We start from the raw sequence: 22,680 nt of genomic DNA on the forward strand, positions 1-22,680 counted from the left end.
ATGGCAACATGACACAAAGAAAGGCAATGATGGATAACACTATCCAGTTGGCATTGGTGGTAACTGAACCACTAACCTTCAACTATCATGATTGCTCAAGAGAACCAAAAGCGTGAAAAAAAAGTTGTCTATTTCATGAACCTAGATGAGGTTGTTACAAGACCGCCCAAAGATGAAATCTATGTACAATGATCTTTTTGTCACAACTCGTCAAAATTCAAAAGCTGCTTGGGCATATTGATGAGACCTACAAAGACCTCATTCATCAACTACAACTTGGGCTAAACTCAATTGTAGAGGAAGAACCCATTCTAATTTAACCATCCTTCCAATTGTGGAGATAACGGGGAAACTGAGCCGACCAAGCTAAATGAGTGAGAACATTTAAAGAATAATTTAAGCGGCTAGAACAACCTTGAGAGGAAGGGACGAAACGGGTGAGCTTTACATCCGATGAAAAGAGATGTACTGACAATCTTTCAAGAGGCGTGCATAAACAATGAAGGGGGGGTGGATGGAGTGAGGGGTGACATCAAAGGGAAATAAGGAGAGGTATATGGATGCCTAGCACGAGGCTAGAACATATATCTATACGTACCCATTACATGAGTGATTGAACAAAGAGAGGGTACATGCATACATAAGTACATAGGTACATACGTACGTACATCCATCCATCCATACATATGTACGTATGTACCTACATACATACATGTTTGAGGCGGTGGCGGAGATAGATTTATTTCACGACATGTGTGTATATTTTGTGTGCCTCTTCTCTGGGAGGGAAAACTCTCATTCTTGGCACATAACTATCTATCTATGATCTATCTATCTCTATTTGTTTCCCTTATCTTACACCATAAATCAACAAAAACACACACATTCTCTCTTTCTCTCTCTTTTTTATCTCTTGGAAGGCCAAAGCTAAGCTAGGGTTCTGTTTCTGACTGTGGATTTTCTCTCTTGTTTTTTTTGGCTTTCCATATACTATATAGGTAGCTGTTCTACATATTATATGTACATATACATACTTCATCCATCCTTGTGCTTTGCTTTCCGTTGTTGCTGTTTTTTGCCTTTGCTTTTTGCTTTTTTCGCTTCGCGTCTATTTTGGTTTGCCTGCTTGTTTTTGAAAGATTCTGCATTTTTCCCGCTCTTTGATCTTCTTCCTTCACTCTGAACAGAAATTGGAAGAGATCCTCTCTTGTTTCCCCTGCGCAGATCCCTCAAAAATGGAACTCGACAGGTATGCTCCTCTGTGCTAAGACATCTGTGCTGTTTTGTGTTTGATCAGTTTCCACACAGAAATTCTTGGCCCTTAGGTTTTGGGGAGCATTTGATTTTACACAGATTTTGACCCTAATGTTTTTAGCCCATTTCATTTTACACAAAATTTTGCCTAGGATTCTGATTTTTAACAGAATTATCGTTCCAGGTTTTAAAACCGTGTGACTGGATACATATTTTGCACTGGGGTTGAAACGGTTTTATTTTCACATTGAAAATTTTCCCAGGGTTTATAAAGATTTGATTTTACATAGTATTTTGCTTTAGGATTCGGGGCACATTTGATTCTGCAAAGTTTTTTGCCCCAGTTTTTGGTGTCCATTTGATTGTACACAAGAATTTGCTCTAGGTTCTGGAACCTTTATGGTTTTATTCACAAAAAATTTCCCTAGGGTTTGATCCCAATCGATTTTACATTAAAATTTGGCAAATTAGGGTTTCAACCACATTGGGTTCCATGATGATATGATGTGGCTTTTGGGAACTTTGATAAAAAACTTTTTCAGATGAGTATGAATTCATGATATTTTCTACCCTAAGATTATTCAAGACATGGTTACACCTAATCCCTCTTCAGTGGAGGATTTCTCTAATTCTAGAGATGATGTAAATAAAGCTAATCCTCCTATGGAGGATAAATCTTCCTTTGCTATGGATGATGACAGTTCAAAAGAAGAAGAAGATGATGAGGATGAGGATGGGGATGAAGATATAGAAGAAGAAGAGGAAGATGATGATGATGATGATGACAATGATGACGATGACAATGATGAAGAAGAAGAAGTAGTAGAAGAAGTGGTAGAAGAAGAAGAAGAAATGGAAGGAGACGAAGAAGAGGAAGAGGAGGAAGAAGAAGAAGAAGAAGATGAAGAAGTAGAAGAAGTAGTAGTAGTGGAAGAAGAAGAAGAGGAAGAAGAAGAAGCAGAAGAAGAGGAAGACGAAGACATAGAAGAAGTAGAAGCACAAGAACAAGAACAAGAACAACAAGATCAAGAACAAGAGCAAGAGAAAGAGCAAGAGAAAGAGAAAGAGAAAGATAAAGAGAAAGAGCAAGAGCAAGACCAAAAACAAGAACATGAGCAAGAGCAAGAGCAAGAACAAGGGCAAGACCAAAAACAAGATTATGTACAAGCTCAGGCACAGGCACAAGAATACGAACACGAACATGCACAAGCACATGAACAATCACAAGTTCATGAACAAACACAAGATCAGGAACAAGCACAAGCACAAGCACAAGCACAAGCACAAGCACAAGAACAAGCTCATGAGCAAGCACAAGCTCAGGAACAAGCACAAGCTCAGGAACAAGCACAAGCACAGGAACAAGCACAAACACAAACACAAGAACAGGCACACACACAAGCACAAGCACAAGTACAACAACAAGAAATAGAAGAGCACGGTCTACATCAACAGGGAGAATTTATATCAGCAGATAACAATCCGTCAACAACTGCTAATAAAGAAGCAAATGAGCTTAGACTACAGAAAGAGTCACATGACCATCAAGGCAAGGTTGTGATTCCGCTACATGACTTTGTAGATTTAGCTGAAAGACAAGTGTCATTTGAACGACCTAAAAAGCGATTGCGGACAACAAGGATTCAACCACATGCATCTCATGTGGATTCAGCTATGAAGCATGTAGCAGATATTGTCTTAATCCTATCAGGGCTTGGGCTTATAAGGGCTGGTCAAAAGACAACGGATATAGAAAGGAAGCTTCAAGCTGAAGCTTATGGACACTTAGGTTTCTTGGTACAGAGATTTGCACCAAAGGATCTTATCTTACCGAAATCCATTGAGAGTCTTGTCGAAGACCTGGCTCTAAGGAGACCTGAAGGACAGGAAGTGAAGACATTCTCACAAATTCTCGAGCGTTTTCAGCCACCTCCAATTCAGACAGTTGTGGTATGTAGTATTCCCATGATTATTTCATCATCATTTCCATATAATTAGAAATCACAACCCCCAGACCCTGACATGACTTCTGGCATCAACCCACATGAATGCCTCAAAGAACTACCCTTGATGGCGAAAATCCTGATTAGAAGAGCCCTTAATTTTCTGGCATCTGCATTAAACCCTAATGTCAGAATCCTAATATATAGAAACAACCCAATTTTGACATAAACGGAAGATAAGAATTCAGTGTTGACACATGCATGATAGAAATGCAGAAAGAGGTTTTTAGTTTTGGATAAGGAAAAAATAGTCATATGTTTTTCTGTATCATAGATAGATTAATTTATCATGAGTGATGCTAAATGTTTATAAGTTACGGTTTAGTGGCTCCTTCGAAATAAGCTGACCAAGTCTACACATCAAATCTATGGAAACTCGGTTTCTTGCTACTTTATGAGTAAATTGTGACCGTGAATATCAAAACTACTCTATGATCAAAATTTAGACCCAGAATATCAAACACTGTATATGGAAAGGTCACATGAATAACTTCAATGAACCTGGATTAGGAATAAAAAGCCCAATTTGAGGAGGCAATGGATATGTGCTTGATTAATTGCATAGAAACTCATTAAACTGATAAAAACTTAACTTTCCACCCATCTAGTGGTAAGCTTGAGCTAAAAGATTGTAACCACAGATTATTTATTGTGTAAAAGGCAGGTATTTCATAGAGTTATGCGGATAAATAATAGTGCATGCCAACTATTGCTTTATAAATGCTGAATTCGTTTCTGCTATTGTTTTTCAGGCTGAGGCACCAAAGAGCTTTGATAGAAAGGAGCCACTCCAAAAAGCACCAACGCCAGGTAGGGGAGTTTGTGAAAGTTTTGGTGTCTTTCATAGTAGTTGTTTGGCTTAACAAATAACAATCCTTGGTAATGGTGGTGAACTGCTCCTTCTCTGATTTGACTTTGCTGGATCCTCTTGAGCTTCTTTGATGGTCTAGCTATTTTTGAATGAAATGAGATATTGAGTTGAGAGCCCAGATGGTTGTAGCTTACTCTTAGTTGCTAAGGTTGTCTGGTAGACACCAGAAGATCGTGTGTTCAAACCCCACATTCCCTAGTGCAAGCGTTAAATCCATTGTAAATCATAAGTATTACCTACAGCCTTAATTTATTCCCCAAGTATAAAGAACATTCATTCTCTTATGAATATGTTAAGGATTTATTTATTGCTGCTATCTTTCTTCTTGTTTTCTTCTGCGTTATCTGTGTCCATAAACTTCCATTCAGCTTCTTTTGGGCTGGTCTATAAGAGTTTTTGCTTTGATTATTAAAATGATAATGATCTTGGCTCTCTATAGGTATCAGCAATGAATTGCAACCTACAAAAACTGTGCTGCCAGTTGACATGGATAAACTCCCTGCAAAACCTGCTCCACAAGAAGCCCAGTTATCTTTTGAAGCGAGATTGTCTCCAACATGGCCTACTGTTAAACCAGATGAAGGAAACCAACAAGTTCAACCAGAGGTAGTGGATTCACAGAGGCAACTTATGCAAACCATACAAGAGTTAGTGAGCACTCGATTTCCTCCCGATCTCAAAGTTCAAGCAGCCTATCCGAAATTATTCATGAATATTCCGGTGCCTTGTGAATTTTGCAAGATGATTATCAGAGAGACAGCCAATGTATTGTCATGTGATGCTTGTGAAAAGGTCTTCCATTTAAGGTGCTTACAGAACCACTTGCTGAAGGGCATTCCAAAAGGTGATTGGTATTGTCCAAAATGTGTTGCAATCCCTATGAGCAATCAAGAAAAGCGCAAATATGGACGAGTGAAACCGGGATTCTCTTTTATCGATGCAAATGCCGGAACAAATGCTGCTACTCTTCCGAGAGTTCATGTCCAAACTCCAGCAAAGGCTGATAATTCACAAAAACCAGGTGGCTCATCAAACATAGGTATTGAGACAAATTCCCAGAACAATACTAATGCCATCGAGGTCAGGAGTGTAACAGATGGTGCTGCTGAAAAGTCGTCCTCAAAGCTCGTTAAGACTACGATAAATGGTAGTCTGACTGACAATGTTGTTTCTCAAGTGATGACTAGTCAGCCTCCTACGGTACTACAGATCCCAAAGTCACATTCAAAAGGAAAGAAAAGTAAGGAATCCAATGCACTTCATTTGCCAAATAAAGTTGCTGAAACTGGGAATGAGGCATCTTCTCAACGAGAACGAGATGATCCAAACCGCCTTGTTAAAGACACAGAGCGTTTGCAAATAGAGTGGATTGGTGATGAGTTGCAAAAGCACAATGGCAAGATCTTCTATGCCAGTTGCAAAGTGGGGGGTATCTTATATCGCTTGCAAGATTGTGCCTTGTTCCGTCCTGAGACCCCGAATGTGCCTCCTTACATTGCCAGGCTTCAGGTAATAATTTATATTACCTGAGATCTACACAGAAGTAAAACATTATAACATCTTGTATGTTGTATATGGTATATTTGTCTTTTCTTTTTTGAGGTGCATGTAATATCTATGGGAATTTATTAGGCTTTATGGGAGGATACAAATACTGGATCAAAGTGGGTCAGGGTGAATTGGTGCTACTATCCTGCGGACTTAGCAATGATTGCCAGTCGCCCTCTGAATCCCGAGGGTCATGAGGTGAAAATTTTGAAGGCAAAAACATGAAAATACCCCTAGCTTGACAGGTATTTACCTGAACACTCCTAAAATTTTAAAAATGATCAGAATCAATTCCCCCTATTAGTGTAAATGTTTTAAACTGGGGTATTCTGGTCATCTTTGAAAAATGGGGGTATTCTGGTAATATATGCCAAGTTGGGGGTATTTTTTGGTTTTTCCCTCATTTTTGAAACTTGGTTTTGCTTTTCAGAATGTATATCAAGACTTTCTTTGACTTCCCGAAATCTTAATACCTATTTTTTCAACGCAAACAGGTATATGAATCCAATCATGGTGATAATAACCTGGTGGGGACAATTCAAGGGCAGTGTCTTGTCCTAAGGCCAGAAAGCTACGGAAAGGAAATGCAACGGCGTCAAGAGCTTATAAAGAGTGGCAATATGAGTGAAGCCCTTATTCCTATTTTTTTATGCAGGTGTGAGCATTGCTTATGTGAAAAATCTAAAAGATATTCTTGTCTCTATTAAGAAAAGAAGATTCTAAATCATCTGTTTATGTAGGTGGTTCTATGATGCTCCTACGTCGACCTTCAAACCGGCAACTGAGGGTTCATAGAGCGAAGGAAAATTGCCTCAAAATTCGCAAATGTATTATTCTTGATATTAGGGATCACATAGGGTACCCGATGAATCGTTTGCTTCTAAGTGTGAAAATGTATTCTTGTTCATTGACTTTCCCTTTTTATGTGTCACCTGTATCTCTCGTAAGGATCAAATTGTTTACTTGCTTGTGAAGAACTCAGAAAATGCATTCTTTTCAGAAATTTTACATTATTCTTAGAGTACCCTTTATCTTGATGCTAGATATTAGTAAGTCGAAACATTCAATTTGTTGGTGTAATGCACATGTAAAGAGGGTATTTTTATATGCGCAATATTCTTTACTGATTTTCTTCATAAAAATGGAAAGTGTGCTACATTGCGTGAAGTGGTAGATAAAAGGCAGAATGCTATCAGATACTTTTGTTGTTGGACCCATTTGTCAATTGAAGTTTTGAGAGAATTTTTTGGGTTAGGACAAGAACAACTTGGCTCTGACTTAAACGAGGAACTAGGCTCATATAAAGAGAGTGAACGATATGTCATGGTATTGGATGTATTACAAGTTCTCAGTTACAATGAATTTGGAATGAGTGGGAGCTTCATGAGATATTGTGGCTTGATGATCACCTTATTAATTTAAAGACATGCACAACTATGGTGTATTTATCATAACCACTTCAGTGATATAATAAATAAATACAAATGCGGGGGAAATGTTTTATAGTGATATTGGAAAGAGGCCACATAACCCAGATCCTAAAATAGCCATAAGACTTGTTTGAGTCTTCAACATTACTTTCATGGGGATATAGTTGATTAAGGCACATAACCTTCAGCATTGGAGTCAACATGCCATGGATTGATATATTTGTTGATGGACAATATGTTTGGAAGCCAGATTATTTTTGTTTTTGACATTTGGATTCATATGGCTCAGTACATGGATGTTTTTTCACTTTTTGGCTTTGCAACCTTACTTGAGTACGTTGTGACCTACTACTTTGGAGCTTCCAAACTGGAAAGGCACGTGCTTTAGTCACTAACCTTATAAACTTGCCTACCTCCTTGAGAAAATTTCTTGGAGGTGTCAATTAATCAAACACTTGCTAGAAGGTGACAATAGCCAACATACATGAAGGGTAACGAGTAGTTCTAGACTTTGTTACAATACTCCTTAAACTAGGTTCAAAAGGTGGTTTAGTAAGTGGGCAAAATCTAGTATGGATAATTGAGGTTGATGTTGAACCTATATCTATCCAAACATCATCCAAGAAAATATGTTGGTTAGTTAGGACCAATGAGGTCGGTTTTTCACAACCTAATAGAGTTAATATGTGGCATATTGACTTCCGAAGCCTAGACATTTGCCAAAAATAACATTAGGCAAACATGGTGTTAGAGTTGGGATTCTCAATGTGTGAGGAAGCAAACGTTGATCATGAGATGGGAGAGACATATATAACGCTTAATCTGAACATGGCGATGTGCCAATGTTAGAGTTAGCAAGGTTTTCCATCGGAAATAGTTGTTTACATACATAAGGGATGGTTTCCAAAGAGGGAAAGAATACATACCCCATACTGTATGCATACCCCTTTTGTAACCCAAATCTATTATTATCTGTTTAAACTTTATGTACAAACAGGTCCTGTGCAGTGCTCTGTTTCTTCGAGGTCACTCTTTCTTTCCCTTTCCATTGCAAATGTCGACATAGTTTTCCCGTATACTGATGGAGAATCAAGGTAATAACGTCTTTTGATCTGTGGAGAACAATGTTATTCATGAGCTATAAGATATGGATTGGTGCAACAGGGGTAATTCTTCTAGCAATATTCATCAATCTTATAGCATATAATGGACGCTTTTGCAAAGAAAATTCGGAAGAATCATCTCTCTGCAAAGCTTATCACGTTATAGCTTTCTACAGATTAGCATGGAGGATGGAATCGATGGAATTCATAGTGAGAAAGATACAACTGTTTTTGGAAAAAAGGCCACATTTAGTAGTTACGCCATGGAAGGAAAACATGTTTTCACATCATCTTTTGTGGATGGCACCCTTTCTATCAGGTGGAGGATACTGCTCTGAAGCTTTATCATTCATTTTAGGGTTAGCAACATGTGGAACTGTACCGTATTTATCCATACAACCACATGGAGATATGGCAAGTGAAGTTTTTTGGGAAGGCTTACCTTTAAGCACAAAAAGGGTTCTTATAGAGAAAGCATATAAACAAGAGTTGGTTCTAAATGATACTGTTGTGATATGTCACAGTGAACCTGGTGCTTGGTATCCTCCTCTTTATGAAACATTTCCCTGTCCACCTTCTGGCTATGGTGATGCAATGTATGTGATCGGAAGAACTATGTTTGAAACAGATAGACTAAGCTCAGAGCATGTGAAAAGATGCAACAAGATGGATGAGATTTGGGTTCCAAGTGCATTCAATGTAGAAACTTTTGCAAAGAGCGGTGTGGATCCCTCAAAACTTGTTAGAATCAGCCAGTCTGTTGATGTATTATTCTTTGATCCAAAGAAAGTCCGGAAAGCGTTTGTGTTGCCAAGTATTGGTCATGTATTTGGACCAAAAACCTCATCATCCAAGAATGCCTATGTTTTCCTCAGTATATTCAAATGGGAGAGTCGGAAGGGCTGGGATCTCTTAATCCAAGCTTACATGGAAGAATTCTCAGCTAAAGACAATGTTTTATTGTTCATTCAAACTAATGCATATCATAGTGAGAAAACCTATGATGACGAGATACGAGGCTATGTGAAGAAGATAGGCATGGCTGAGCCTGTACATGGGTGGCCATCCATATACGTGAGTGATGAACATGTACCACAATCAGCTCTCCCGAGTTTATACAAAGCAGCAAATGCATTTGTTTTGCCATCTCGAGGAGAAGGATGGGGAAGACCACATGTAGAAGCTATGGCGATGGCATTGCCTATCATAGCCACAAACTGGTCGGGTATGACTGAGTATATGAATGAAGAAAATAGCTACCCTTTGCATGTGGAAAACCTGGTTGAGATTGAAGAGGGTCCGTTTAAAGGCCATTTTTGGGCACATCCATCGGTAAAACATCTTAGGTATCTTATGCGGCATGTGTATACACGTCCTTTAGAAGCAAAAGCCAAGGGTTTGCTTGCTAGGAAAACTATGGTGGATAGATTCTCTCCGGAGGTTCTTACACAAGAGATAGTGCAACATCTCATGAGGATTGCAAGGAAGAAAACAATTGCAAAGGAGTCTAGATAAGATTATTGTGGTCTAGTTAATGGTATACTCAATATGCACACATGTCTATGTATATGTGTGTTTATCCTTGTATATATTTGAAGGTCTGAGTGAAATACATGACTCCACAATGCTTTCCCTGGTAGTCATCTTTCACCACTCTCTGTTTGGTGTATTCTTATTAAATGATGAAATTAATTGATGATTACCATCGCTAGCGACATAACCATTCTTGACTACTTGTTTGTGGAACACATTTTTAATGCTTGATTTCATATGGGAAACAATAACATTTATGGCATTTGATTAACGTCAGCTTTGTGCAAGAGAGGATGCATATCTATCTTTTGAATTATCGTGAATTCTCCATGGTTAAGGTTAATGCTTTTGTCTTACTTTGTTGTTGAATTTATGCAGCAACTAATATTAGGGATTAAGCATTATTACTTTGTGCAGTTTAATGTCTGAGCATTTGGAAAACCTTAGTTCAAGGGCTTGTATGTGTATATGTCGCCAGCTCACATTTGAACATGGTTAAAGAGTACGCATTGTGCATCATGCTTTTAAAATATTTGAGTCATCCTTTTATTGTTTCAAGTGTGGTGGTACTGTTAAGGAAAACAACAAAGTTACAATATCAAAATGACAAATCAACAAAGCTACACTTAAAAAACTTTTGAAACTAGATAGTATAAGGAAAGGTGTTAGAATTAAGTACAGCAATATAAGTTCGCAGACAAGATGGACATCCGTATAGGAGATCTATACATTGAAATCAATACAATTTGTGTTCATGATAGATTGAGCTTAAGCTTAAAGAATTGTAAGAGAAGGATTATAAAGCAAGGTAACATGAACGAAATCTATCAAGTAGCTTCATTCAAAACCTGAATTTATTGGATAAGGCAATGAGTGTTGACAGGTTTTGAAGTTCTAGATTTGGCCATGAAGTAAACAAAAATAAGTTGTTGATTGCATGAAAACAAGGGGAACTATATATAGATGAAGCTGAGCAATTAGCTATTAACTTAGTGTTTGTTTAATGAGTATATCAAACCCATTCTAGATGTCATTTGAGGCCATGGACAAATTAATTACATATAGGACATTGGATAAGTCCATTCTCATTGCATTCAGGACACCTAATCACATTTTGGGTGTTTGTTTCGACAACTTTTCGGCTACCACTACAGTTGAGGCATGGAACAAATCGAACACCACCACAACCATCACAAGGTTGACCCTGACTTCGTTCGCGAGGCATCCCTTCCAAAAGAGGTTGAAGTTTCTCTTCCTCGTGGAGTTGAAGCACCTCTTCTGCTCCACCAATATATCTCCCATCAATGAACAACCTCGGCACTGGCATTGGTACAGATGCTAGTGAGGATTCTTGCATCATCTCCTTGAGTTCATTTCGGAACCCTTGGTGGAGAGCAACATCTCGCTCGTCAACGTGCACAAACAAGCTTGCGAGCACACGCCGGATGGTGTTACAATCCTCAAACGTTTTCCTTATGCCCCTCAAGCTCGTTGTATACAACACAACACTCCGCTCACCACCAGGGGGGCATAACTTCATGAACTTCGCCAACGGGTCTTCTCGAGGCTTGATCTTCCTCTTGCCTTGTAATTCAACATTGGGCTCGGGTTGAGGTGAAATACCAAATGCCTCAGTTTGAGGCTCGTGCTTAGGTACTAGAGAACTTGAACCAACATCATCATCGGCATGTCGCGATTCTAATTCAGCATTAAGTTCCCTTAGGGCGCGATCATATGCCGAGGAAGCAGGTTTTATAGCCTCGTTAATCCCGGCATGATCCCATGCCTCCGATTCTTGTGGAGATTGCCTAAATGCTAGAGAAGGGTCGGCATCCGCGAGCTCCTTAAGGGCGAGTTCATATGATGAGGACGAAAAGCTCAATGAAGTGTCGGCGGCAGCTGAGATGATCTTTCGGCGCTGGGACGATCCCTTGGATGAATCAGCAATAGAGTTACTAGGAGCCTTCTTGATGAAAAACCTCTTCACAAAGCTACTAGGCTTGCTATGCGATTGCGGAGCGATGGGACTGGTTTCAGATGCTGAGTGGGCATTGTTGGAACCCGAAGGGGATGCCATCCGTCTCAAACCAGTGGCAGTGTGATTGTCCAACTGATCTTTATCCAAACTATGTATATACTTCCCTACATCTCTAACTTGTTCAGCCTTAGCATGAATGTGAGTTGTGGTACTTGGATGATCATTGGTATGAACAGCATGACTTGTAGCGAAGCGTTGTTGTTCTGCGTTGCTGTTGCTGCGATCCAGCTCTTGAAGAAACTTCAGCATATCATCGGAGATGGAGGTGGAATTATAACTAGTGTACGAATCGTTGGGTTCGACAGCATAATTGTTTGGAGAAGAAGAAGGGTATGTCTTGTAGTAAGGCTCGATTACTTGATCTGGCTTTGAAGTAGTGCAACCCATCCCTCCCTCTCTCCCTCTCTCCCTCTGTGTGTGTCTGTGTGTATGTAGAAATCCAAGCTTTAATGGAGACCTTGGAAATTTGGGTAGAGCTCTCTCTCTTGAGGAACCATTTTCATCAAATGATTTTGTGTTTGTGAGTGTTTTCTTTCTCTTTGTTTTGATCTGATATGATATCTTGTTTATTTTTTTTCACATTGGTTCAATGTACTTACTTACTTATTTACTTTTGTGTCCCTAAGGGAGGGGGCCTACTTTTATAATTTGAGTTATGAAACTCTTGAAGTCAGTTTTTTGGGCATGTTTTGTCCCTTGGGGGAATAAGGACCCCCCCAAACTCACAAACCTCACACTTCTTGAGGTTTGCACATGGCCATGTCACACCTTTGTGTGGTTATATCTTCATCAACTTGTGTGTGTGTTGTGTGGTTGTCTATACTTTGTTTGTTTGTTGGCGCGTTTGTGTGTGTGTGTGTGTGTTTGTTTGCACACGTGTCACCTTATCTCTTATCACTGGACAATTCTCAAGTTTCATTTTCTCTTACGCCCTTACATGGGTCGAAGGGCCCTCCCAATCCCTTTTTACCTACCATTCGATCTCTTGGCCACAAGAAGACGGAAGTTGTGGATCGAGTTGGTTCGAGACAAATTTTCCTTCCTTCCACCCAAAGCCTAGAGTAGTTCTACACATGAATATCATCTCATGCCCCTAAGGCACATGTTAGGTACATCCTTATGGTTGAGACTTGTGGCCTGCTCGATTTGGCTCCCTTGCGATCCCTAGATTATATCTCATATGCATGTTGTTGAAAGCCTTAGACAACCTTGGCCATCGAGATGCGATATGGTAAATGGCCTTTCAAGAATGTACATATAATGGGTTGAAATCTTATTTGCATGGTCATGTGAATAGGTTTTTCCCAATCAGGGGGGATGATAAACTTTTCTTGTATTTTGGGGGGTATCAAACAGAAAATGAACTTGTGTACAATATTTTGATAATAGGACATCTTCCTAGACAAGAACAAGCATAGATCCATTGAGCAATATTTTCGTGTATGCTCTAAAAAGACACACACATTTTGTTGTAAATATTGTATTCCTAATCGCGTTAATGAAGTCAAGTAAATATAATTGGTTCTAAAGTGTCAATGATTTCATTGAGTCAACATTGTGTGGTTTAGACCTGATTTTGTAGCTCTAGAATGCATGGAGTTATGAAAATGATCATTTAGATGCCATTTGGGTTTGAACTCCTGCCTAAATAAATATCACAAATATGTTGTAATTAAGGGTAATCACTTAATATTCACCCTAATTGGTTACATAAGCTCGGATTAGATAAGTGCGATATCTCAACCAATAGAGATGATATCCACTAACCATATTTTGAGGAAAATCTTTATGTGGTAGAGACTCGAGAGTATCACATTCCTCTTTCACATATGGTATGGTACAAACTTTTAATATTTTGTAGCCTTCACAAGTAACACAATAATTTGTGAGCTTTCTAGTATCAAAAAATTAACAAAGATATGCATTCACTTTTGATTTTCTTTCTGCCATTGACATTACTCAACTTTGTTAAGCATTAATGTTTTGCCTATAAAGTAATACGTGATCAATTTTCCTTTGTTACGTGTCGTGACACACAATTGTTCATTGTTCTTTCATTACCTTTGATTCATCCATGCAAGCATTCATATTTTGCCTTTATAGTCTCTGTCCAAGTAGCATTTTAATTTTTGAGCTCTATGGCTCATGTGTCTATCCACGAGGAAAATGCAATGATTCAATGTGTCAAAGTTCCAAAGCATGATTATATTTAAAAAAACATTGTATGACTTTTTTCTCGCAAGATGCATTTTCTAGATTACACGATTCTATAAGTTCAGTTCATAAATTTTGTGTGACTTATAGATTGCAAAAGATAAAGATGACCCACATCTTACAACGTGGAAAGAGGGCATTGGATGCATGCAATCACTCTTTATCTTTGTTTATGCCTCTCCAATTTTCATAAGGAAATGTACTTCTAGGTATGTATAAAGTATCTCAATATTAAAGCATAGCTCTTCGTACTATGTAATTGGGAATTAGTTTGCTTTCATATTCTAGATCACATTTTACTACAACGGTGGTAATTACCAACAAGAGGTCAATAAAAAGTAGCTGGACGAGAACATGTATTGATGTGATACAGTAATCAATACTTTATGCATGCTTTGTAAGTAGAGGGAATGAGGAGAACACATCTGCAACATGAATCTTTGTCATTCATTTTATGTGTTTCTATTTACACACTAGATTTCCATCCATACATTAATAACGTACATGTATGTACACATGTCCTCAATCAACTTGTTCTTTAAAATGTTTTACACAATATATCATTAGCTAGCTTTCGCACATTATAACACAAGAATTGGGTGGTTGTGTACGTATGCTTTGACTTGGTTCAGATTCTTTTACCTTGCGCAATTGATTCAATTTTGAAACAATGACAGATTATCATGACCTTTGAACTTTGTAGATCTTTCAACTTATCACATACATTTTGTAGGTAGATTGCATGGTACATCCAATGATTCTTTTGATTATTTAAAAATAATCGTGCTGAGCCTAATAATTCAGATTTGATGTTATACCATTTGTGAAATTATTGAGGTTCATCTACATGTATTTTGTATTTGAGCTCCACCTCTATGGCCTCCACTTGTCTCAGACTCTATCCCTAAGGAGCCTCGGGATCTTAATTATCATCAATACACACTAAATGTAGTTGTTGCCATTGTAATGTATAGATGCTAGTTATGGAAAACATGTGCACATGTGGTATGTATAACTACTTATAGCTCACCATTTGAGTACCAAAACCAAACTAACAACATATTTATGGACTATTCACATGCCACCATATTTTTCCAATGACTACATGGAATGAAAATATTATGTACATAGTCACATTTGCATCGGGATCAATGTTGTCCAAACAATTCACGACTAGATTGGGTCGCCACATTCTAGTTGCTCAAACCGCCTAAGAGTTGGTTGTTGCAAAGGCATGGGACACATATCATGTTCCTCGTACAACTATCAATACGTTTTGGTAGAAACTCTGGAAACAACAAAATGCAAGGCGAATTACCACATTCCAATGGCTATTAATACATAAGTCACTACCAGTTGGAGTGTGGCAACGTGGGAATCTTAGCTCTCCTAATTGTGTAGCATGCCCAAATACAACAAAATCAATCCGACACGCATTGTGGGACTGCCGAGAGACCCATTGAATATGGCGGGGAGTTGGACGGCTATTGCAATTATGCCAAGTGCAAGGCATAATCAAGTGGGGAAATGTATGTTGGTTATCATGGCAAGCCCCAATTGATAGGTACGAACATCAGGAGGGGAGGACTTTGGTGATAAAAGCACAAGAGGTTCTTTTTTCCACCATCGACAATATCCACTCACCTCATATTAATGCGAAATCTCAAGTTGTGTTGGTATTGGTTATCCCAATACCTCTTTGGACTCTATGGAAACATTGATGTAGACGAGCCTTCTCCAACTAAACCATGCATCCAGTAATGTTAATGCGAGAGATATTGAGTGAAGTTGTAGCCACTCTAAAGAGCCAATACGATGGCTTCACGGGCGGATCCGATGGAGTTGACAGGCAATGACTAGCCTTCACCCAACAATGGTCATCCTCTCCCTTTATTGAGTCATTGGGCATCCATACAATATGGAACTATTGCGTCCCTATAGGGATTTGTATATAATGTCATCTGTAAAAAAATTATAACTAATGGAAGGAGTTTTTTTTGGAAAATAAAAATGTTGTCCAAACACACGCTAGATAGTACAATCTAAACCAAGACATAAGAGGTGAGCCATTATGTTCTAGAAACCCTCTCATTATACTCACTTTACTTTGTATTAAGATATTGTTCTCCACTATTTTGTAGTTTCTATTATCACACTACTTTGCGTAAGCAACTACATGCTAGATTTCCTTTAAGATGCATCCAAGACTTAATTAGCCCAACTAATGTGTATCAACTTGGGGGATGATGGTTGGATGGACAATGATCATCCAAACCTTCTATCTTATCGTTACCTAATCAAGTTTATTCTAACTACTTACATTAATACTGATCGCAATACTATACGAACATAGTGTTATACTATAAAACAAAAAGTTGGTGTTGACGGTATAAACCATATAAGTTTGGATAAGGATCAAATAACACTACATGTGCGTATGTGAAGACTCTTGATTTTGATGTTTAACACAAAGTGTTGAAGCTTAGTTTTAGTTGAACATATGTAGGAAAGTTAAGAATTTTTATTTTTCCTTTTTGAAGGATATCTAATATGAATATTTCCCCTAAGTGATAAGAAGGCACAAGAAAGGACATGTTTCTGCTTACATGAAGTATGTGGCATCTAGGAGTCGGCAACGGCTCGACTCAAGCTTGAATCGAGCTGTTAAACCGTCTGGCGGGTTAGCGGTTCAATTTGGTTGGGTCCAGGCTTGAGCCTCCTTAACTGGTTTAAGCTCATTTTGGTTTGGCAAAGCTCAAGCCAAACCGAACCGTTCAAAGGCAAAACAGTTCATAAACAGGTTAAGGTTAACTTGGTTTAGTAACTAGTTCGGTTCAAGGTTGAAAACTCTCAAACAGATTAAGGCTTAATTGGTTTGGTTGGACAAGGCCAAACTGGTTAAGCCAAAATAGAAGCATTGCCGATTCCTAGTGGCATCCATGATGACCTTCTTGTCCACACATTTAGTTATATGAGTATTGATCAAAACAAGAAGACAAATAAGTGTGATTATATGCATCACACTTCATATTTTATAAATATAAATTATAAATAATCAAGAGGGCCTTGACATGAGATTCTACATCGACCTTGTCATACAATAGCTATAAATAAGCACATTGCAAATAATTCAAGCAATTATGTAAAATGATCCACACACATAGCTTTTACAAAGATTCTTATATGTAGGCCTCCATGAAGAAGACATTCTTGAAACTTTGGTGCTAATAAGAAGACATCTAATAATTTAATTAAAAAACTTTGGTGTTAATAAGAAGAAATATCTCAAAATGTAGATTTCATTTATTTTATAAACACAATTAGTAAACAAAGAGCTCAATATACAAGTTTTGAAGGCACTTGTATCATGAAATTACTCTTATTATGCCTACTAAGATGTTAAATTAAGTTGATCATTAAAATCGTAAAGTTGCCACTTTTGCTTGCTAAGAGTAAACTATTCTAGCATTAATTGACTTGAAGGATTGCTTTATAATCCCTGAATTCATTGTAATTTACACTGAATGTAATGGATGTGTAAATTTGTGGTATATGAATATGCACCATATGTTGGTCCATTGTAACATGGAGTTTCCATTATCAGTTACTTGTCATGATTAATAAAAATGATGAGATATACATTTCCATATATCCAATCAATGTGCCACAAATATTTAAAGGCTCACGGTCTAAGAGCCAAAACTAAAATTCTGAAAGAATGAGTGTCCATGTAAAATGATCAAACTATAAAAAACATTTTTACGTCTCTAACATGATGTGTTTGACTTGAGTTCAAGTCCAAACTAACAATATAAAGTTGGAATATGCACCATATGTTGCTCCATTGTAACATGGAGTTTCCATTATCAATTACTTGTCATGATTAGTAAAAATGATGATGTATACATTACAAATCGTTCCATATATCCAATCAATGTGCCACAAATATTTAAAGATTCATAGTCTAAGAGCCAAAACTAAAATTCTGAAAGAATGAGTGTCCACGTAAAATGATCAAACTATAAATAACATTTTTACGTCTCTAACATGATGCGTTTGACTTGAGTTCAAGTCCAAACCAACAATATAAAGTTGTGCATGGAGTATTTGTCTATCTTTGACTCCTCAAATCCAAAAATAAAGACATATATACTCGACCAATTCGGAAAAGAATCCTTTAATAGAAGATTGGCTCAACATTTAAACTCGCTATTTCCTCAAATTTTTATCCTCAAATTACAAAAAATAATGAGACCAATCAATAAAGTGTCTTTGGTTTCGAACACTAACCATGGGACCAAAAAATGGGTTGAAGTGTGGATTTCCCTCACTATGGTAAGTGATGCATTTGGCCCACCACTATGAAAACCAATAAGGGAAGGGATTTGGTGCCCATATTAATTTTCACCAATCGATGACCTTAGTACGCAAATTTAGTATTAACGAATACCTTATAAAGAGAAGTAAAAAGTGGGGAAAAAGCTCAGAAATACACTTGCAATCTTCTTTGTAATTTCCTCTAATCACCCGTAATTTTCCCATTGTACACAATCCCTGAAAAGATGCCACTAGTCCCCTTGGTCAAGTGAAGTAAAAATGCGGGGAAAAACTCCGGAAAAAATTTAGCCTATAGAAGAACCGATCAAAGGTAGCGAGTCACAAGCAAATGTATGAAGAAGGTATAGTGGAGGAGGAGGGGCACATGTCGTGGGAATTATTGGAAACCTAAGGGCATTTCCGGAATATGAAGAAAATATTGGCCCCTGAACTTCTTCTATTTTTTGTTTTCTGAGGGGAAGAATGAAAGAGACGGTAAACTGGAGGAGGGGCTTCATATCCATGGCGACGGAAACAGAGGAGATGGAGCTTCGTCTGCAGAAAGAAGGATGGCATGTGAGGCACGACGCTATTTCTGAGATGCTGGAGCAACTCAGGGAAGAGGGTCATCACCATGATCATCAGCATCATCATCATTCCATGGATCCATTATATAAAGCTCTATTTGCAGAGCTTCTCGACACAGACCTCAGAAGCGTCGGCCTTCCTTCCTTGCCTGATTCCTCCACCATCCAACGCATCTCCAAGCTTCAAGGTCCATTGATTCTTCAGGTATTTAATTTCTTACTATTGATTTACTATCACATATTTTTTGCATTTACTAATAAGGATATACGAAAGGAAAAGTATGCCCTAACATCATTCATTATTTTAAAATTCCCAAAAAAGTACTGTCATTTATATAATTTATTGTCTAACGATATTATTAAAAAAACTCACCTCTATTTTTTGTATTTTTTTTCTCGTGAAAATTTAAGCATTTTGGTTAATTTTCTCATATTTTCTTTTAGCTAATTCCAAGTATTTCCATTCATGATTCAGCACAGATTACACACATTGTCATCTTTAATCTAACCTTCCCCACATGTTCACCTTTCCCATCATTTTGATTCATGTTTCAACTAAAGATTCAAAACACATGCCCGCACCTTTCTTTTTGTATTTTTGGTTCTCATAAAGTTCATGCATTTTGAGGAAAAGTAGATAGATCTGTGTAAAAAAAATCTGGTAGGAGTAAATGAATGTGGTGTTACAAGACAAGAACACATAACACATCCAACTTTCTGAGAAATTATGTGTTTTAGGAATTCTTCAAAGTGTAGCATGTTTGTCTTCTAATTTGACAAAATATGTTCATCTTTATCAGGTGGTTTCAGTTAGGAACATTTCCCAGAGTAGTAGTAAGTCACATACATCAACAGGAGAAGAGCAACAACATGGACGTTTATTACGCATAGCTCTTACAGATGGTCATTCTGTTGTATCAGCACTGGAATACCATCCCATGCCAAAATTCTCCTTAACTACAACTCCTGGGACAAAGGTAATCAACTCCTGCCCAAATTCTCCTTAACTACAACTCCTTGCCATCTTTACTTCAGGAAATTTACATACATTTGCATGGTTTTGAAGTTTAACTTGAAGAATTTGTATTTTTCTTTGTGAAATGGGTGAGAGCACTTGAATCAAACATTGTGTGGCTCTTTCGTAGGTCAGTATTAAGAATGTAATAACAGTTCAAAATGGGTTCCTGTTGGGAGATGCGAATTCAATCACGATATTGGGTGGTCATGTAGAGGCTCTATACCAAGCGTGGGAGATCGAACGGAAATATTCAGGATTAGCCAGAATGGGGCTATCAAAAACAGATCGATCCGAGGGTGTTGATGGTCCTCCTTTGTTTCACGGGCTAGTGATTCCAAAGCATGAAAAGCCGAACCGAGGGGAAGAGGCAGTTCGAGTTGAGAAACTGAAAGGAGGTATACACCACACACATCTGCTCTGACATTATTGTCTTCACAGAAAAAATATATTAGAAGCTTGCGCTTGATTGTGGCTGAGCATGTTGTGTGTTGACAGGTATCCAAGTGGATTCGGGAGTTTCTACATCAAAAAGTAAAGAAAAAGAAAGAGATAGGATTAAAGATTCTCATCAGCAAGTCAACTCAGGTAAGAAAATAAAGCAAAAATGACCTATTTATGAGAGCAAGTTCGAGTTTAATGCATTTTACCTGCCAGGAATTACATTTCTTAACCAATCCAACAATTTAGGAAATTTGATGCAGGATCTTCTACATCGATGGTTTCAACTTCACACAAGAGTGAAGGAGAAGGTGATTTACAAAGGGATGGGAACCTGGTTCCATTACAGGGGAAAAAAATTGATGTACGTTCTGATGCTATCAGGGCTGCTATGGTGCAAGAAGTAGATTTGGTGGTGCCATTACAAAATCGAGGTGCTGCACAAAAGCTGCTTGAGAGAAGAAATGATAATAACATCGGAGGTGCACATGGGAGAGGTTCGAGAGGAAGAGGAAGAGGACGAGGAAGAAGAGAGAGGTACAATCATGAAGACACTAGTACCCTTACCCTGGATGAATGGGAAGCACAACGAATGCGATCAAATCCGTTAGTGGATCAAAGTCCAAGTATTGATGATGATGAGGCTCTAGCCCGGCAACTTCATCATCAGTTAAATGTGATGGAGATCAATGAGGTAAACTATTAATTCTGTGACCATCATTTTCATTAGTCAAGCTATTTCAAATAAATGTTTACATATTTTAAATTTTTTGTTGAGTACCAATAGGACGGGGTAGTAACAGTAGCACATGTGACGAGCCTACTTGATTTCATGTTTGTATTTTTTATGAACTGCATACTGCAAGGATTTTGAATTTCTATGATCATCTCATCAAGCGCTTAACATTAGCCCTTAAAGCCAGAAATTTCAAAAAATGTAGACAAGTTAATGGCAGGATCGTTTGAGTTCTATGTGTGGGTTTTCTAAGTATTGAATTGCTGATGTACATAACAAAACTTTATGCTAACATTGCTATAAAAAATAATTTGCATTCTCAGGTGGCAAATACACGAGATGGATCTAATATAGCAGACCAAATCCGAGAGAGCATGTTCAGCTTTTCAGGGGACAAGAATCTTGATGATTATGGGAGTGGATCTAGACATCGTGGCAGGGGTAGAGGGAGAGGAAGGGGAAGAGGAAGAGGGGTAAGGCATGGTTGATAAAAGAAGAAATCAATTATCATGTATTGCTACATAATCAATTGGATTTGCCTTTTAGTCAGACATGGTTTCTGCTCTTGTAACTAATAGAATGGTTTGTTGGAACCTCACTTTGTTCAGGAGGGACTGTTTCACAACTTAGTAATTGTATTTTATTAAATGTCCCGGCCAAAGTGCCCATCTATGTAGCTCTGCTTCAGTGTGTAAAATTTTGGCTAACAATTACACATACCTGACTTTAAGATTGTTTTATGAAACCTTGGCAACATTATTGTCCAACTAAAAGTTTTGTTCTGTCGCAAATTGTTCTATGACATATCAGAAAGGATCATATGCTCATAACAAGTTAAACAATTTGTAGGTAATGAAGTATGATGATGATGATTGCTTTCATACTACATAACAAAAATATATTTGGGTTTTGAACCTCTTTAGGTTACCAGCCTCTGTTTCCTAAATTGTCGTTAGTAGTGCACCAATGAGAAAACACATTGGATGGACATGTTTTTTTTTGTCTTGGCATTTTGCAGCTGCAATAAGTAGGAAAATGATATAATGTTGTTTAATTGTTCTAATGAAAAAAATCATGTGGTTTGCAACCATTGGGTACCAATGATAGGAAATAACAATCTCTCTAATCGACAATTATAATTACTTTCTCCTCAAAGTAACTGAACTCAGGTCGGCATGATATTGATCCTGCAAGTTATTGCTTTCTAAACCTTATGTAGATTGGAAAATTGTCTTCTACTATGACATTTCAGAGGCTCTAAAGTTCGAAGTGGTATATGAACTTTATCTACCACTACCATAATTGTTTGCACACTTGAAGTAGTAAAGTATGTACAAGTATTTATCTTTCAACGCTTTAGTAATTGTTTTTCAGACTATGAAATTTAACCATAATCCTCTACATGCCTTTTACACAACAAATGCTTGTTTATGGGTTTAACAAACTCATGTAGATGGACATTGATGATGTTCCCTAACCCAGATGTTCTACAATGACTTGAACATTCACTATTTACTTGTTTATAATTGATAATTGACACCCAACATACTAAGAAATTGTATTCATGATTCCAAATCTTGCACATTAGAT

General features: G+C 37.8%; 4 protein-coding genes across 5 annotated transcripts; 3 read left to right on the forward strand and 1 right to left on the reverse strand.

Annotated features, from left to right (window-relative positions):
* Nucleotides 1–909: 909 nt before the first annotated feature.
* On the forward strand, nucleotides 910–6,689 carry LOC147853545 (uncharacterized). The gene is made up of 6 exons (XM_087332024.1): nucleotides 910–3,204; nucleotides 4,010–4,067; nucleotides 4,568–5,637; nucleotides 5,761–5,874; nucleotides 6,171–6,331; nucleotides 6,417–6,689. The coding sequence occupies exons 1-6, from the start codon at nucleotides 1,843–1,845 to the stop codon at nucleotides 6,469–6,471; spliced, it is 2,820 nt and encodes a 939-aa protein (XP_087188150.1). The 5' UTR covers nucleotides 910–1,842; the 3' UTR covers nucleotides 6,472–6,689.
* A 1,411-nt stretch (nucleotides 6,690–8,100) lies between these two features.
* On the forward strand, nucleotides 8,101–10,038 carry LOC147853546 (UDP-Glycosyltransferase superfamily protein). Its single transcript, XM_087332109.1, has one exon. The coding sequence runs from the start codon at nucleotides 8,231–8,233 to the stop codon at nucleotides 9,722–9,724; it is 1,494 nt and encodes a 497-aa protein (XP_087188235.1). The 5' UTR covers nucleotides 8,101–8,230; the 3' UTR covers nucleotides 9,725–10,038.
* Nucleotides 10,039–10,374: 336 nt separating this feature from the next.
* On the reverse strand, nucleotides 10,375–12,322 carry LOC147853547 (uncharacterized). Its single transcript, XM_087332110.1, has one exon. It carries the CDS (start codon nucleotides 12,165–12,167, stop codon nucleotides 10,794–10,796), a length of 1,374 nt encoding a protein of 457 aa, XP_087188236.1. The 5' UTR covers nucleotides 12,168–12,322; the 3' UTR covers nucleotides 10,375–10,793.
* Nucleotides 12,323–18,792: 6,470 nt separating this feature from the next.
* Nucleotides 18,793–21,863, forward strand: LOC147853548 (tudor domain protein (DUF1767)). 2 transcript variants are annotated; one of them, XM_087332641.1, is made up of 6 exons: nucleotides 18,793–19,103; nucleotides 19,699–19,875; nucleotides 20,044–20,311; nucleotides 20,412–20,501; nucleotides 20,609–21,048; nucleotides 21,414–21,863. In XM_087332641.1, exons 1-6 carry the CDS (start codon nucleotides 18,795–18,797, stop codon nucleotides 21,576–21,578), a joined length of 1,449 nt encoding a protein of 482 aa, XP_087188767.1. In that variant the 5' UTR covers nucleotides 18,793–18,794; the 3' UTR covers nucleotides 21,579–21,863. The 2 variants fall into 2 exon arrangements, with proteins under 2 accessions (XP_087188767.1, XP_087188768.1); XM_087332642.1 differs by having other exon boundaries at nucleotides 20,618–21,048.
* The last annotated feature ends 817 nt before the right edge of the window (nucleotides 21,864–22,680 follow it).

Source organism: Azolla caroliniana, unplaced genomic scaffold, assembly GCF_043228905.1.
Source record: "Azolla caroliniana isolate FFs.n. ecotype wild unplaced genomic scaffold, voAzoCaro1.0.p SCAF_16, whole genome shotgun sequence".
In the NCBI taxonomy this organism is placed as follows: Eukaryota; Viridiplantae; Streptophyta; class Polypodiopsida; order Salviniales; family Salviniaceae; genus Azolla; species Azolla caroliniana.